The sequence below is a fragment of the Lagopus muta genome, chromosome 10 (assembly GCF_023343835.1).
Source record: "Lagopus muta isolate bLagMut1 chromosome 10, bLagMut1 primary, whole genome shotgun sequence".
NCBI classification, from domain to species: domain Eukaryota; kingdom Metazoa; phylum Chordata; class Aves; order Galliformes; family Phasianidae; genus Lagopus; species Lagopus muta.
This window is the reverse complement of record NC_064442.1, coordinates 14,986,664-15,000,538: the sequence shown is the minus strand read 5'-3', so window position 1 is coordinate 15,000,538 and position 13,875 is coordinate 14,986,664. Positions and strand designations below refer to the sequence as shown.

Genomic DNA, 13,875 nt, shown 5'->3' with positions numbered 1-13,875 from the left:
TCTTTTCCTACTTAGGACTGTATGCTGACTTAAGTTTCAGGAGTCTTGTACTGCCCCCTCTTGGAAAGCATGAAATGTGACGTGGGTGCAGAAAGCGCTGTTGGCGCAATGAAACGCAGCGCCTTGCTGAGGACGTTCACAGCCCCACCGCTACGCCCGGCCTCCGGTGGCTTTCAGGCCGCGGCGGGGCGCAGCCCTGGGGGTGGAGCCAGCGCTCGCACTTCCGCTTCCGGGTCGGCGGTCAGCGCGGCCAGTGCTTCTTCCGGCCGCTCGGAGCGGGTGAGGCGGCGGCGGGCGGTGGTGAGCCGGGGCCGGGCCTGGCGGGCGGCCTCGGGGAAACATGGGGTCGGGGCTGGGGCTGCGGCTCCCTGTTCTGCTGGAGCGCCCCGTTCCGCAGTGGGCACCCTGCGCCGGGGGCTGGAGGCCGGCTGGCCCGGCAGCCGAACGGGAGGCGGACGAGGCCGGCCCCGCGTGTCGCGTTCGGGCCGTGGCGGTGCGGCTCCGGCCTGCCGCCCGGGCTCTCGGCTCCTGCGGTGTACTGGGCAGCTAAAGGCCGTGTTGTGTTTTGTAGGGTTTTTTTTCCCTCGTTTATTAATGAGAGCAAGGATACAGCAGGCGTCCCGAGCCGTGGATGGTCAGTAAGGCGGCCAGCGCCCCGCAGGAACCATGGCCTATCAGCTGTACCGGAACACCACTCTGGGCAACAGCCTGCAGGAGAGTCTGGACGAGCTCATCCAGGTGCGAGCGCCGGGCTCGAGGCGGCTGCTGGGAGCGGCGGGGCAGATACAGCCGGATATAGCCATGCTGCGGGCAGCGTCTCTGCTTTCAGAACGTTTACCTATTGAGATCAAAAGCAATTTGCGTTACGTGGGAGCCTTTAGGTGAACGTTGTAGATGGAAGCCTTTTCTGATGTGGCATTCTCCCCTGTTGTGTGGTCCAGTAAAGCTATAGCCAGGCTATTCTGGAACACTGCAATCAGTTTCCTCTTCTGCTGGTTTCCAACTAACCAGCAGCAATCTTCGTGTAGCACAAAAAATCTTTTAGCACGTTATTTCTTCTCCCGGGCTTAAGGTGGGAAAACAAAGGTAAATAAGGGGATATGGAGCTGTTGGAGCAGGTCCAGAGGAGGGCCACGAAGATGATCAGAAGGCTGGAGCACCTCCCCTATGAAGACAGGTTGAGAGAGCTAGGAATCTTCAGCCTGGGGAAGTCTCCAAGGAGACCTTACTTTGGTGGCCTTCCAGAACCAGAAGAGGGCCTACAGGAAGGCTGGGGAAGGACTTTTTATAAGGGCAGGTAGTAACAGGACAAAGGGAAATTGGTTTTAAACTGGAAGAGGGTAGATTTAGACTGGATATTAAGAATAAATTCTTTACTGTGAGGGTGGTGAGACACTGGAACAGGTTGCTCAGTGAGGTTGTGGATGCTTTCTCCCTGGAAGCACTGAAGGCCAAACTGGATGGGGCTGTGAGCAACCTGGTCTAGAGGGAGATGTCCCTGCCTATAGCAAGGGGGTGGAACTGGGTGATCTCAAAGGTCCCTTCCAAGCCAAACCATTCTATGATGATGCTTCTGTAATCCTTCTATAAGCTATTCTTTTAGAGACCTCTTCCCATAAACTTTCTTGTGATGTTCTTAGTTTTTAGTGCGGTTCTGTTTTCTTTTTTTTCTTTTTTGACTGAAAGCAGAAGCAACTCAAAACTTGTTTTTACACCTCTTCAGTCACAGCAAATCACTCCTCAGCTGGCCCTTCAGGTGCTACTTCAGTTTGATAAAGCTATAAATTCGGCACTGGCACAACGAGTCAGGAACAGAGTCAATTTCAGGGTAAGATAACTGCCTGTTCCAGTTCTTGGTAAGTGATGGTGGTTTGAGTGTTGATGCAGAATGTCATTAAAAACTGTGTGCTGTGAGCAGAGATTTGAAAAGGTTCTTTATGATTCTGAAATAATGGCTGCCTACTTGTATGTTCGGTATTTAATTGTGAAGCTTATTGTCTCCCTGGTCTGTTGGGGAATTTTTGAAGGAATGCAGAAATTGGAAACAAGAATTTGGTGGGATGAGAGCAGAGGAAAAAGGAAAAGCTGAAATGTGTAGTGTTGCTGTTGTTAGTGTCCTGCAGATGGGAAGAATTTTGCTCCACTGAATTGCATTCTGTGGAAGTGAGATAAAGCCAGTTTTTCAGCCACAGCTCTGACAGGAAAAGAGACTAGAGAGATGCAGGTGTACTTTTATATTCTGTTTGCTGTAGGTCTCACAGAAAAACTTGTTTTTTTCACAGCCACCCTCTTTAGTTAATGGCAGATAGCCAACAAATTATTGAATGTCAATTTGATTGTAGTATTGAGGGAAAAGTTGTCCTGAGTATTTCTCTGCAGTCTGTGCAGAATGCAGAAATAAAGCATGCTTGTAGGATTTTAGATTTTTTTTTTTTATTTTGGTGTTTTTTCCCCTCACGTAATTCTTTTTAATATGTAGTGTAGCAAACTGTCCTGAAGATACAAAACAAACAAATTTCACGTGGAGCTTAAGTTCCAAAAGAATCAGTTTAAAATATGAGAAGATAAAGGCCAAAAGGTGTGCATGTCAACACCTTTGGAATGCACCACGTGGAGGAAAGCCCTGTTATGTCACGCTGATTAGTTTTTTCTCTTATAAACAATTGCAGAATTCATATATTCTGTGATCACTGCTCATATTCCTCGGGTTTTAAGAAATCTTTTTTGGTACTACTATAAGTTACATAGTTTGTTAGTGCACGTGAGAAAGCTTTTTAGCATACCTATGAAACTTCCATTTGCATAGAGTGTAACATCCCTGCATTGAAAAGATACATGGAAAGGCCTTGAAAACTTCAGCCACTGGAGGGCATTTAAATAACAGTTTTCCCCAGTTGCTTGCTTGTGTGTTTGCATGCATTCAGGTTCATAGTTGGTTTTATGGCAAGCCGATTTGTCGTTCTAGAAGGTGTGTAGTTCTGTAAAGAGTAAATGTCATATTTTCTGATATTTTGGGGATGCCACCTATAGAAAATATCTTCTGTTTTCTTTCAAAGGGATCTCTGAATACATACAGGTTCTGTGACAACGTATGGACGTTTGTACTGAATGATGTTGAATTTAGGGAAGTCACTGAGCTTGTGAAAGTGGACAAAGTGAAAATTGTAGCATGTGATGGAAAAAGTAAGTATGAAATAGAATATAAATAAGCACAGGCACTAGACCTTTTCATTTGTAGAAAGCTTTGATTGATCCTCTGATTAAAGCTATACTGATTGTATTTTTCAGGCGGAAGTAGGGCTCTGAACTCTGTTTCACTTCTCATCATTTGTTAAATAGAAGCCAGCTGGATGCTTCCCTAGCTCATAAGCACTGAAATAGGAACGTGTGAGAGATTGTGGACACCTGTTGTGCAAGTGCAAAGTCAGAATTAATCTGGTTTGAGTTCCTGCATAGTGATTTTTGCAGTATTAACCAGTTTGCTAGAACAGCACCATATTTTATTGAAATCAAATACTGTTTCATCAGTCTGAGCAAGCAGTGATACCTGTTGGAGCAATTGGTTGCTGGATTTGATAGCGTGGGACCCATGCACATGGGAAGCTTTTGATGGCATGGCAGATCACGTGGTGCAACTCATGTCTGGCTCAATGGGCCCCCTGTATGTAACTGCTTATAGGAGTTTATCCCCATCCGTGTGACTGGATTGCTTTTGTCAGTGTTGCTTGAAGTTCTCATTGGAAAAAAAAAAATCATTTAGCAGCTTCACAACTTTTCCAACCATTGATTGACAGAATGTCACTGGTGTGTGAAAAGGTGCCCGTTGTTTTATTCTTAGAGGTGGTGCTAACAGGAAGAACTGACATTGGAAAAGGCTGTAGTTATGTGTAAGCTAGCCCACAAAACAAGTTCTTCATGACTTGGATTCTGGCATGATTATAGGGGTCATGTCAACTTGTAGTTCTAGATAGTTGTCAGAACTTATTGTTTGTTCAGCCTCTGCTGTTAGCTACTGTTTCTTTCAGCTTATTGGACATATTCACTCACATGTATGCAGATAAGGTTTAAAGAACTGGGTGATTTAAAGTTGTTACTAAAATTTCAGCTCTTTTTCCACAAAAAGACTTGCTTAAAAAACTCATAGTAAACATTGATGTGTTTTCTACTTTATCCAAAGACCAGTATTTTTTCCACAGTGCTAAGAACAAAAAAGCAATGACAATGGTAATAGTAGAAATGGCACTTCTGACAGAAGTTCAGAACAGAGTATTGCACTCAGTTATTTTATGAAGGTCATGCTCATCCTCACAGGTATTTAAAAATGCATGATACATATACTGCAGTAGCACAGATTCCATAGGAGCTTTTGCTGTGGGACGTGTTAACTTTTCTCTTTGGCAGATTACGTAGTTCAGTAAGATATGCTTGTGATTGACTGCAGTAAAGTGCGTGACGCAGTTAGAGCAAAGCCTCTTCTGTTTTTGGTACCGTATTGGCAAATGATGTGTATGCACAGCCTTGAAGTTTTACAGTGGCTGTTCTCAGCATCATTAAATGAGGTGAAAGTACACAAGCAGTCCTTGCCTCACATTATAGCAGTGAAGGGATTTGGGTAGGTACAGAGCATGTGCTGTATTAAAAGGCTTGAGGGGATGTTTTTGAGTTTGAGGAAGGTATTAAAGAATGGCGTTTGTTCTCTTTAACTGAAGTCTGTGGGATAGTGTGTATTACACTGCCTTTTTTCTTTCCTAGACACTGGTTCCAATGCTGCAGAATGAAAAGAACTGTGGTTTGCCTGCAATATTTTCTGTTAATGCGCAGCACTTTCTGGAGAGAAGCATGGAAAGGGACTGTGTTTGTACTTGCATTACTTGCATCTTGTGATGCAGATGTGAGTTAATCCGTACTAAGAAAGCATCACAGGAAAACAGTGGAAGAAATACCTGTAGCATTTCTTCAGTTCACCATGTGGGGCATGAAGAACACAATGTTATTTCTTTTTTAAAAAGTTACAACAATACTGTTGCCTTTTTTGTTCACAATAATTTCTCTAATAAACTTTTATTTAAAAACTTGTGAATGAATGAGTGATCATTGGAAAGCTTTGTTTAAAAACATACATTAATGCATTCTTGTGGTATTCTATAATTGTTTTTATAGTACTGTTGCAAATTCAAAGGGCTTTCAGTTGTAGGGTCTAATCTGAGTATGGTGGCAAAGGAATGGCATTTTCAAAATAACATTACTAGACATCAGCAAAACCTTAGCAGCTCTTGCTCATCAGTATACTTTTCTGTTTGTTGCTGTATGTTATCATATTAAATAGACACTAGGTGTCTATAGATGTATTTGTTACTTGGTAGATAGTAGGTATCTAAATACCAAATCCTTTGTGTACTCTGTGCTAGTAATACACTGACTTGAGTATTAAAATATCACTGCGTAGCTCATGAAAGCGAACCTTAAGGATTGCACTGTGTTCTAAAAAAACACTGGTGCTGCTTATTTTTATGTTTATCTACTCACTCTTTGTGCATGACTTTGGCCTGGAATAGGTATTTAGAAGGTATTTAAAACAAGAAATTTCATGTTCTCAGTCAGAAGTGGGAGAAGTGATGAGCACTGAAAGCCTCAGTTATTGAGGATAAATTAGAATCCTTCCATCCACCTCCCCCTTCAAACCCGGAATATCTTCCATAGACAAGATTTATTTTTTTCTTTGCATGAAGGGATTTCACAGGCTTGCTTCACAGACATCTCCAGGTACTGTGATTATTACAATTTTTCTTTTGTCCTGTATCTCTGTTAAAATGTCTTCTGTGTACTGCAGTTTGATAAGAAACTGTTCTGAAAAAAAAAAAAAAGAACAAGACCATTGCTCTTATTTGAACAGCATGGTCCCTACTGTGGTCATTATGTTGAAGGATGTCAATGTGTGTCCCTCCTGTGGTTTTCTCTTTTTTTCTGTCTTACCCGATCTTCTATGTTGAAATGTTCTGTGATAATTGTGGGGCAAACTGAATTTCAACCCTAAGAAATCTGTTGGTTGTTTCTACCTCCAGCCCTGCAGTCTTTTTCTCTCTGAACCAAAGCTTCTCAATCTCCAGCTCTTTTGTAACCCTTGGATTCCTTTCTAAAGCAAATAAGTATATACTGGTTTCAGTTCCAAGTAATGTGCATTAGCATATTTACTACAGTCTTTTTCCATTAAAAAAAGGCAGCAGCATTACACTGATGTAAGGTTTATGCATGGAATGAATTTGTTAGTGTTTTCTTCATACTCCTCCATCAGACTTCTCTTGTTTTTCAGTAGTTGTACATTGCTGCATTAGCACTTGCATCCTTGGAATTACTTTAGTTGTTAATTGAAAGAAAATACAGAACTTGAGAAGCACTGATTCGCTTCCTTGCATGTGTACATGTGCAAAGAAAAATTCCAAATGCAGGAGAAATAATTTGAATGGTGAAGATGTCTGCTACTCAGCAATTCGTAAAATTCCAGTCAATGTGTGATCAGAAATGGCAGTTCCTAAATTCAAGACAATTTTAATGACTTGTTCAAAAAAAAAAAGGAAAAAAAAATAATGTTAAGAGTTGTAGTGGAGATCTGGGTGTGTTCCTTTGGAGAAAGGTGATTGGTACTCTTCAGAGTGGTACCTAACAGTAATACTCCCCATGTGCTCTGATTATCTGTTGATTCGTGTTGCCTTGCTTTGTAAGGAAGTATTTGGAAAGGAGATGGACATTCTGAAATGAATTTAAATGCTCAAAACTTAAAGCACTCCATTCTTTCCATAGTGGAAAAATGTGCAAATGCTTAAATACCATTGAAGTTCTTGATTAGCCTTTTGTTTGGCCCAAGTTAACCAAGTACCAAAAAAAGCAACATAGATGAAAAGTGTGTTGCATGTTGTACTAAGATACTTTTTTTCCTATCCAATGCAAAACTGTCACTGACTAGAGCATCAGCATGCTTGCTGCTACCTGTTTGGTTTTTCCAGCTGTAATGGCTTGGTTCACTGGTTTGTTGGGGCTTGTTTTTTCCAATTTATTTCAGAAAGTCTGAGTAGCTTCCAGCTGTCCATAGTGGAGAAAAAGCAAAAGATAATTTTGACCTTGAGCTGCAATTAATGTTTATATTTGGAAAGAAACTTTGCAATAAATAAAAAGAATCTGGGGGAAAAATAAAAGTGAATGACTAAATCCCAGAACAAAAATGGCTGTGGTGACTGCCTGTGTAAACATGGATTCCACGAGAGGAAAGGATTTTGTGAATTCCTCCAGTGCACAAAAGTAGATCTTGGCTAAAGCAAGCTGTTTGCTCGGTCAGGGCTGTGAGAATTGCTTCAAATGTTATCAGAGAGATTAAAAGAACAGGAAGTATGGAGCTGTCAGGGTCATCTTGTAACACAGTACAATGAGGTACATAAGATTTAATGTTGGATGTTTGTTTTGCTGCATCTCAGCAACATAGGAAGTAGTATTTCAGTTAACGTACTAGTGGCTTGGTTTTGCTTCTCAGTGCTCTAACAGGTCCTGGGTGAACATGGGAAGAAAATTTAATAATAATTAATAAATAGGAGGAGCATAGGAAAGAGCATTTGAGTGAGTATCCAGTGGAACTGGAACTGCAGTGGGAGATCTAGCCTTAAGCTTCACTCTCATAAGAGGAGAAACTTAATTAGGAAATTAGTTTTGCTCAAAGATAAATTTTTTTGGTAAAAGTTAGTCAGATTATGGTGGTATAACCAATGACCAAATCAATTCTGATTATGGTGGAAAATATTTTATCAGTGTTTTGTTTCTGGAGGTTGTATTTCTTTCTAGTTTGTTTGTAATTTTTACCTGTAAATATTTACCTGTAGATTTATTACCTATAAATTTTTCCTCCAAATTTATTTCCATTGACTCATTTCCTTATTACAGGACATCTCAAAGATGATCTTATAAAACACACAATAAATGCAATGCAAGAAGGAAATAGATGCTCTTGACTAGAGTGAAGAAAAGCCATTGATGGACTCTGTTTCAGTATGTGTTACGATAGTTTCAGCTCACACTGTGTTGTTCTTGTAAAAGTGAAAAACATTTGGATTAAAGACAGGTGAGTTTGTTATTAGATTTTCAGAATTGTAGTTTCACCTTCCTCCTGTGCATACCTGGAATGGCTGTTTGCAACATACTTCCTCCTTGCGCAGCTGGTGGTTTGTTTAATGATCAGATTGTTGGTTAGCAGCTGATCTGTAGACAGAGGGGTCACAAGTAGACTTTCATACTCTCCCTGGACCAAGCTAATAATAAGATTCCTGATGTGACTGTTTCCAACTTAGTTCAGGATTTTATTGATGAAGTTCATAGGGTATTTAATCTGTTTTAGGGGATGATTCTGTATTCTACTTTGGGCTGAGGTTTGTCCTAATTTGCTGGCAATTTGTTCTCCTCAGCTCTACAGCTAACCTTGCCCAACTGCACCATTTCTTTGTGTCCCTGTCATCAATTTTCTGAGATGCTACTGAACTTATTTCTGCGACACTTTGAGATCTGTGGAACACAAAGTTACACGTGGTTATTCGGTGATGTTCTTTATGTCTCTTTATCATTACAGATCATAGTAATGTACATCACTTTTTTATTTGTATCACTGCTTTCTAATGTCAAATTTCTAATGTCTGTGGAAGAGGAAGTGCTGTGAATATTCCTATGCCAGAATCTTTTTATCTTAGTTCACTTTCTGAATTTGGGAGTAGCCTCGTGTTCCCCCCGAATAAATTAGGTTACGACTGAGAGGGTGAGTTTAAAATAAATTTGCACAAGATATACTTTGTTTTACGAACCAAATTATCAGAGAGAAATCGTGAGTAAAATCTTTGAATGCTGTTGGTGGTGGTAAAAATAGTATAATCATGTTGAAAAGGTAAACATTTTGTAAGAGTGCATACAACCATGAGGTGTCAGAGAGTGACAGTCTGACTACTCATTGACCGTTTCCACCCTTGTTTCCACCCTCTTGTTTCTGTCTGGCTGACCGTGTACTGTGTAAAAGGCTGTATCCAAAACACACCAAGATAATCAACTGCCTCAAAATATAATGGCATAATCCTACAACAAAGATTTGGGAGCAAAGATTCTCAACCAAAATAGTTAAGAGTTAGAACTTATCAAGAACCAACTGTCCAAGGTAGACAGATTAAAAAGAACACTTGGTGAATTGGGCAGATGGTCTCTATTTAAGGACTAAGTATACTTCAAAAACATCTTGATGTAATTATTTTCATATTTGTCACTCTATAAGATGCTGCTTTTGTGATGTAACAGGCATATATTTGCAGCAAAAAAAACCTTTGTGTTTGTAGTTAACCTAGTTCCCCAAGAAGGGGGAAATTCAATTCCTATTCAATAGGCAAGCTTTTTCCAGTATGGACAAATGCTATGTTTTAACCAGGAAGAGCACAGATTGCAATATGTAATATTCAAAGAGAAGTTAGGTTTGACTCTGCCGAGACCTACGTGAAACTGATTCAAAGTGGCTTTTTAGTAGTTTTCAGATCTATGTGCTTGTTGCTCTGTCTCCATTTGATTGCTTGTTTGTTTGTTTGTGGCTCTCTGTCAGTCACAGATAAAACCTTTGCTGATACTTATTCTGTATAAGCAACGCTTTGTATTTCTGGGAGAAGAAACAACTTTAAAAGTTGCACGTATCTACAGGACAGAGACAGAAATTACTGTGATAAATCTGTAAGCAACCTGTAAGTACAAATCTTTCTTTAGAGATACACTTACTAAACAACAGAGAGGTCCCTCTGGGAATCTTTCACTGTTTTAGGCTGAGGTTTCCCCCCTGCCCCAAGAGCATCTTTACTCTCTGTAGGCGCTCAGAGAATTCTTCACATGGCTGGAAAAACATCAGCCAAACTTGAATCTATCCCAGTTCTGCCAGTGAACCGCTGACAGCAGTTCACCACTTTGGGCTAATGTTTATTAATCTGCAGTGAATGAATGAACTACAACATGCAAAATCAGAGAAGGCAGCTACAGTTTGAATGCAGTCTTCTATGCTGGGAAATGTGAGTTCTTGCTCCGGCTCAGCGCAGATGTTCTAAGTGAACATACTACACATGGCTATGTTTGCTATGTAATGCAGATTTGGCTGCTGAAGCCATTTTAAGTTTTACATGTTACTAACAGAAACTTTACTCTCCATAGGAGCAGATTTCTATTTACAGTACTTGGAAACCATTTCCCAATGGACTCATCAACCCTACTGCTTTATTCACTTTTGGGGGAAAGGGGGGGGGTGAAGTTGGGAATGATAAATAAATGTCCAGTGATGGATTCAGTGTTAATTTGACAGCTTGTCTTGCCTTTTTTGCCTACAGCAATCACTGCTACTTCACTGCGCCATTTCAAAAATCAGCATTTATCATTTCATTTTAAAATGTCCAACAAAATTACAGCAGCACACCTTGTTAAGTCAGTCATTTAATCACTTCTTTCTTAAATCAGTGTTTCCAAGAACTGCGTGGCTTCCGTCATAATTGAACTTCTGAAATCAGCAGCTCGCTACATTTAGATGATGTTCTTTGGCTGATGGTCATTCCCCACATGAGACTCTGAATTTATAAAGATGAAAGTGTTCACTGATTAGAAAATCTTAAGGAAAAAATGCTACCAGCACAGAGGCAACTGAATTAAACTCTCAGCCTCTCTGTGAGGATGTGCTGGGTGTGTGGAAGGAGCTGGCCTTAAGGAGAGCTGGGTGAAGCACCTGTGGGTGAGATACAAAAGTTGACCAACTTTTCCTACTTACAGTAACTTCAGTAACTAGCTCATAGTAACTTCAAGTAAAAAAAAGAATGCACTGGATGTTTTTGTTCTTCTTAAGGCCCAGCACACCCCTGGATGTGGCAGTTACACTGTGGAGAGCACTCCGCATAAAACTAATCTCTGGGTGGAGGAAAAAGGCAGGAAGGAGGCAGACAAGGTAGGCCTGTGCACTACTCTCCACACAGATGTCCTGTGCCTGTGCTGCAGGTGCAGAAGGGCTGGAGGGCACAGCCAGCTTTCCTCAGGTGAGTACAGGGCACGGAGCACGCAGGAGCTGTCTCTTGCGGCACATTTGCTACGGCCAGCAGTCAGAGGGCTCCCGAGCGCCCGAAACAGGAGCAGCAGCCGATGTTCAGCCGGGCGGTCCGATTAATTGCGTCGCCTCAGCTCGTCTCGTGACCTAACAGCGAACCTTCGGCGTCACTTCTGCGAGCAGACAGCACGCGGAGTGGAAAAACACCGCGCTCGTCCGCTTACGACGGCCGCCGGAGAACTCTGGGGCCGCCTCTGTGTGGAGCCAGCAGCGGCGGGCGGAGTCCCGGCCCCTCCGCCCCACAGCACCGCCGCTCCCGCGCTCGGAGCGCGCCGACCCTTCGCCTCGGGGGTCGCGGAAGGATCCCCGCCCGCGGTCCGCTCACAGCCCCCGGCCGAGGAGCGCCTTACGGCGCAGGTGGCTCTCGAGACACTGGATGGCCGCATCGTCTACTTCTGGGTCGAACTTGTTGGCCAGGAGTTGGCGCTGCCGCAGCATCCAGGCCACGTCCCCGGCCCCGTAGACGCAGACGCCGCGCTGGAAGCGGCCGGTGCAGGGCGGGTAGGGCGCTCCGCGGCTCGTGTCGCCGTCCAGGTACTGCCACTTGACCAGGCGGGGCAGCGCGTTCATGTCGGACGTCTGGAACTTGTCGCTGTACGGCACGGCGCCGGGCACGCCGGGCGCGCGGTTCAGCGTGGCCCACACGTGCTCGTCGGGGCTGTAGGTGTCCTTGGCCCAGTCGAGGAAGCGCCGCGCCGCGGGGTCCTCCAGCACGTGCCGCACGAAGGCCCGCGTGGCCGCGATGTAGGCGCTGCCCGTGAACATCGGCGAGGGCAGCGGCGACGGCGACTTCTCCGTGGCCGTGCGGGAGATGGAGGTCTTCACGAGGTGCTGGTACTTCCAGCGCTCCTGCTTGTAGGCCGTCGGCTTCTCCGACTCCATGCTGTTCTGCCCCTGCAGCACCCGCAGCGCGCGGACAATCTCCGCGTTGGTCTTGATGGGGAAGTCGGTGCCGCACGTGGTGAGGATGTAGCGCCAGGGCACGGGGCTCCGCAGCAGGTCCTGCATGCAGTTGAGGTCGGCCTGCAGCCGGGACCAGGAGGCGTACACCACGCTCTCCAGGCGGCTGGCCACGAAGACGTTGGGAAAGCAGGCGGCGATGGCCCGCACGGCTTGCTGGAAGGCGGCGGGAGCCTTGCCGTCCACGTGGACGCAGTACACGTTCTGTGGCGCGTAGAGAGAGCGCAGGAGCCGCTCGAACATCTCGATCTTGTGGTGGATGACCATGGAGTAGGCAATAGGGAAGTCGGCTTCCTCCTCGCTCAGCGGGAACTCGATGTAGCGCCGGCCCTCCTTGAAGCTGCGGCAGTCCTTCGTCATGTTCAGGTAGTCCTCGGGGCTCAGGGGTTGCCTTTTGTTCCTCACCTCCAGGTTGCTCACCAGGGCGTCCCGCACCGCCTCCTCGTCCCCGCGGACCACCCCCGCGCAGTCGAGCTTCCAGCGGGGCTCCAGCCGCAGCGCCCCGTACAGGCGCTCCCGGCAGCGCGGCTGGGCGTCGCGGCAGGGTAGGGCGATTCCGCGCAGCGCCACGGTGGCGGCCAGCAGCAGGGAGCCGAGCAGCACCGCGCAGCGCCGCCGCGCCGCCGTGAGCTTCTTGTCGCACAGCCGCATGCCCGGCCCGCGCCTGGGAGCGAAGCGCTGCCCGCCCGGCCCGCCGCTGCCTCGCCCCGGGGCGCCCCGCGTCTCCTCGAGGGAGCGGTGAAACGGTCGTTGCCGTGCAATGAATGGACTGACGGTGCCGCGATCCTGCCGGGTGGAACAGCGGCGGGGCAGTCACCGCAGGTGAATAAAAGGAAGTCCCCTCCCTCTCCCCTTGCTGCGTAACTGTTTCATTTTATTAGTGCTTGGATATCTTGTATGTCAGTGTGAAAGAAGATATTTGATCTTACCACTTACCGGTCTGTGGAGCAAGTAGAATTCTTCTAGAATGCAACCTTGTGCTTTTAAAGAGAAGTATTACTAGATAACTGTGGGATATATGCTGCTTTCCCAACGTTTGCATCGTGTCAGGGAGCGACAGCAGCAGTGTTACTGGACGGAAGCCCTGCAGCAGTGTGTTTGCTAGCCTGGAACGTTCAGGGCGTTAGTGAAGGGTTACAGAATCATAGAACGTCTTGGGTTGGAGGAGACCTTAAAGCCCATCCCGTTCCCCCCCCCCTGCCGTGGGTAGGGTTGGCAGCCACCACATCAGGCTGCCCAGGATCCCATCTAATCTGGCTGTGAGTGCTGCCAGGAATGGGCCATCCACAGTTTCTCTGGGCAGCGCTGTCAGGGCCTCACTGCCCTCTGAGTAAAAAAAAAGTTCCTAATATCTAACCTAAATCTTTACTTGTTTAGTTTAAAGCTGTTTCCCTCCTGTCTCATCAGTATCAGAACATGCAAAAAACTGGTTCTCCTCATGCTTAGAAGCTCCCTTCAAGTACTGGAAGACTGTGATGAGGTCTCCCCAGAGCCCTTTATTCTGCAAGCTAAACAAGCTCAACTTCCTCAACCTTTCTTCATAGGAGAGGTGCTCCAGCCCTCTGAGTATCTTTGTGATCCTCCTCTGGACCTCCTCCAACAGTTCCACATCCCTCCTATACTGGGGGCCCCCAGGCCTGGACACAGCACTCCAGGTGGGGGCTTACAATGGCAGAGCAGGGGGAGGCCACTGAGGGGGAATCATTGCAGATGGTGTTTGGTAGCTGCTCAAAGTAGTCTTTGTTTTTACAGTAGGAGCAGAGGGTGAAATCAGAGGC

The 13,875-nt window shown here is 45.3% G+C and overlaps 2 protein-coding genes across 3 annotated transcripts; one reads left to right on the top strand and one right to left on the bottom strand.

Moving 5' to 3' along the window:
- Positions 1-163: 163 nt before the first annotated feature.
- On the top strand, positions 164-5,080 carry GTF2A2 (general transcription factor IIA subunit 2). 2 transcript variants are annotated; one of them, XM_048956812.1, is made up of 5 exons: positions 164-279; positions 572-738; positions 1,724-1,828; positions 3,057-3,183; positions 4,753-5,080. In XM_048956812.1, exons 2-5 carry the CDS (start codon positions 667-669, stop codon positions 4,776-4,778), a joined length of 330 nt encoding a protein of 109 aa, XP_048812769.1. In that variant the 5' UTR covers positions 164-279; positions 572-666; the 3' UTR covers positions 4,779-5,080. The 2 variants fall into 2 exon arrangements, with proteins under 2 accessions (XP_048812769.1, XP_048812768.1); XM_048956811.1 differs by having other exon boundaries at positions 198-300.
- A 4,045-nt stretch (positions 5,081-9,125) lies between these two features.
- Positions 9,126-12,748, bottom strand: GCNT3 (glucosaminyl (N-acetyl) transferase 3, mucin type). The gene has a single exon (XM_048956806.1). It carries the CDS (start codon positions 12,746-12,748, stop codon positions 11,459-11,461), a length of 1,290 nt encoding a protein of 429 aa, XP_048812763.1. The 3' UTR covers positions 9,126-11,458.
- Between the last annotated feature and the right edge of the window lie 1,127 nt (positions 12,749-13,875).

Bases quoted from the DNA above. Each gene is read 5' to 3' on its own strand.
- GTF2A2 (XM_048956812.1), top strand. From the start codon at position 667: ATGGCCTATCAGCTGTACCGGAACACCACTCTGGGCAACAGCCTGCAG. The intron at 1,829-3,056 runs GTAAGATAACTG...TTTCTTTCAAAG, and splicing joins GGAACAGAGTCAATTTCAGG to GGATCTCTGAATACATACAG. The intron at 3,184-4,752 runs GTAAGTATGAAA...TTTCTTTCCTAG, and splicing joins TGTAGCATGTGATGGAAAAA to ACACTGGTTCCAATGCTGCA.
- GCNT3 (XM_048956806.1), bottom strand. From the start codon at position 12,748: ATGCGGCTGTGCGACAAGAAGCTCACGGCGGCGCGGCGGCGCTGCGCG.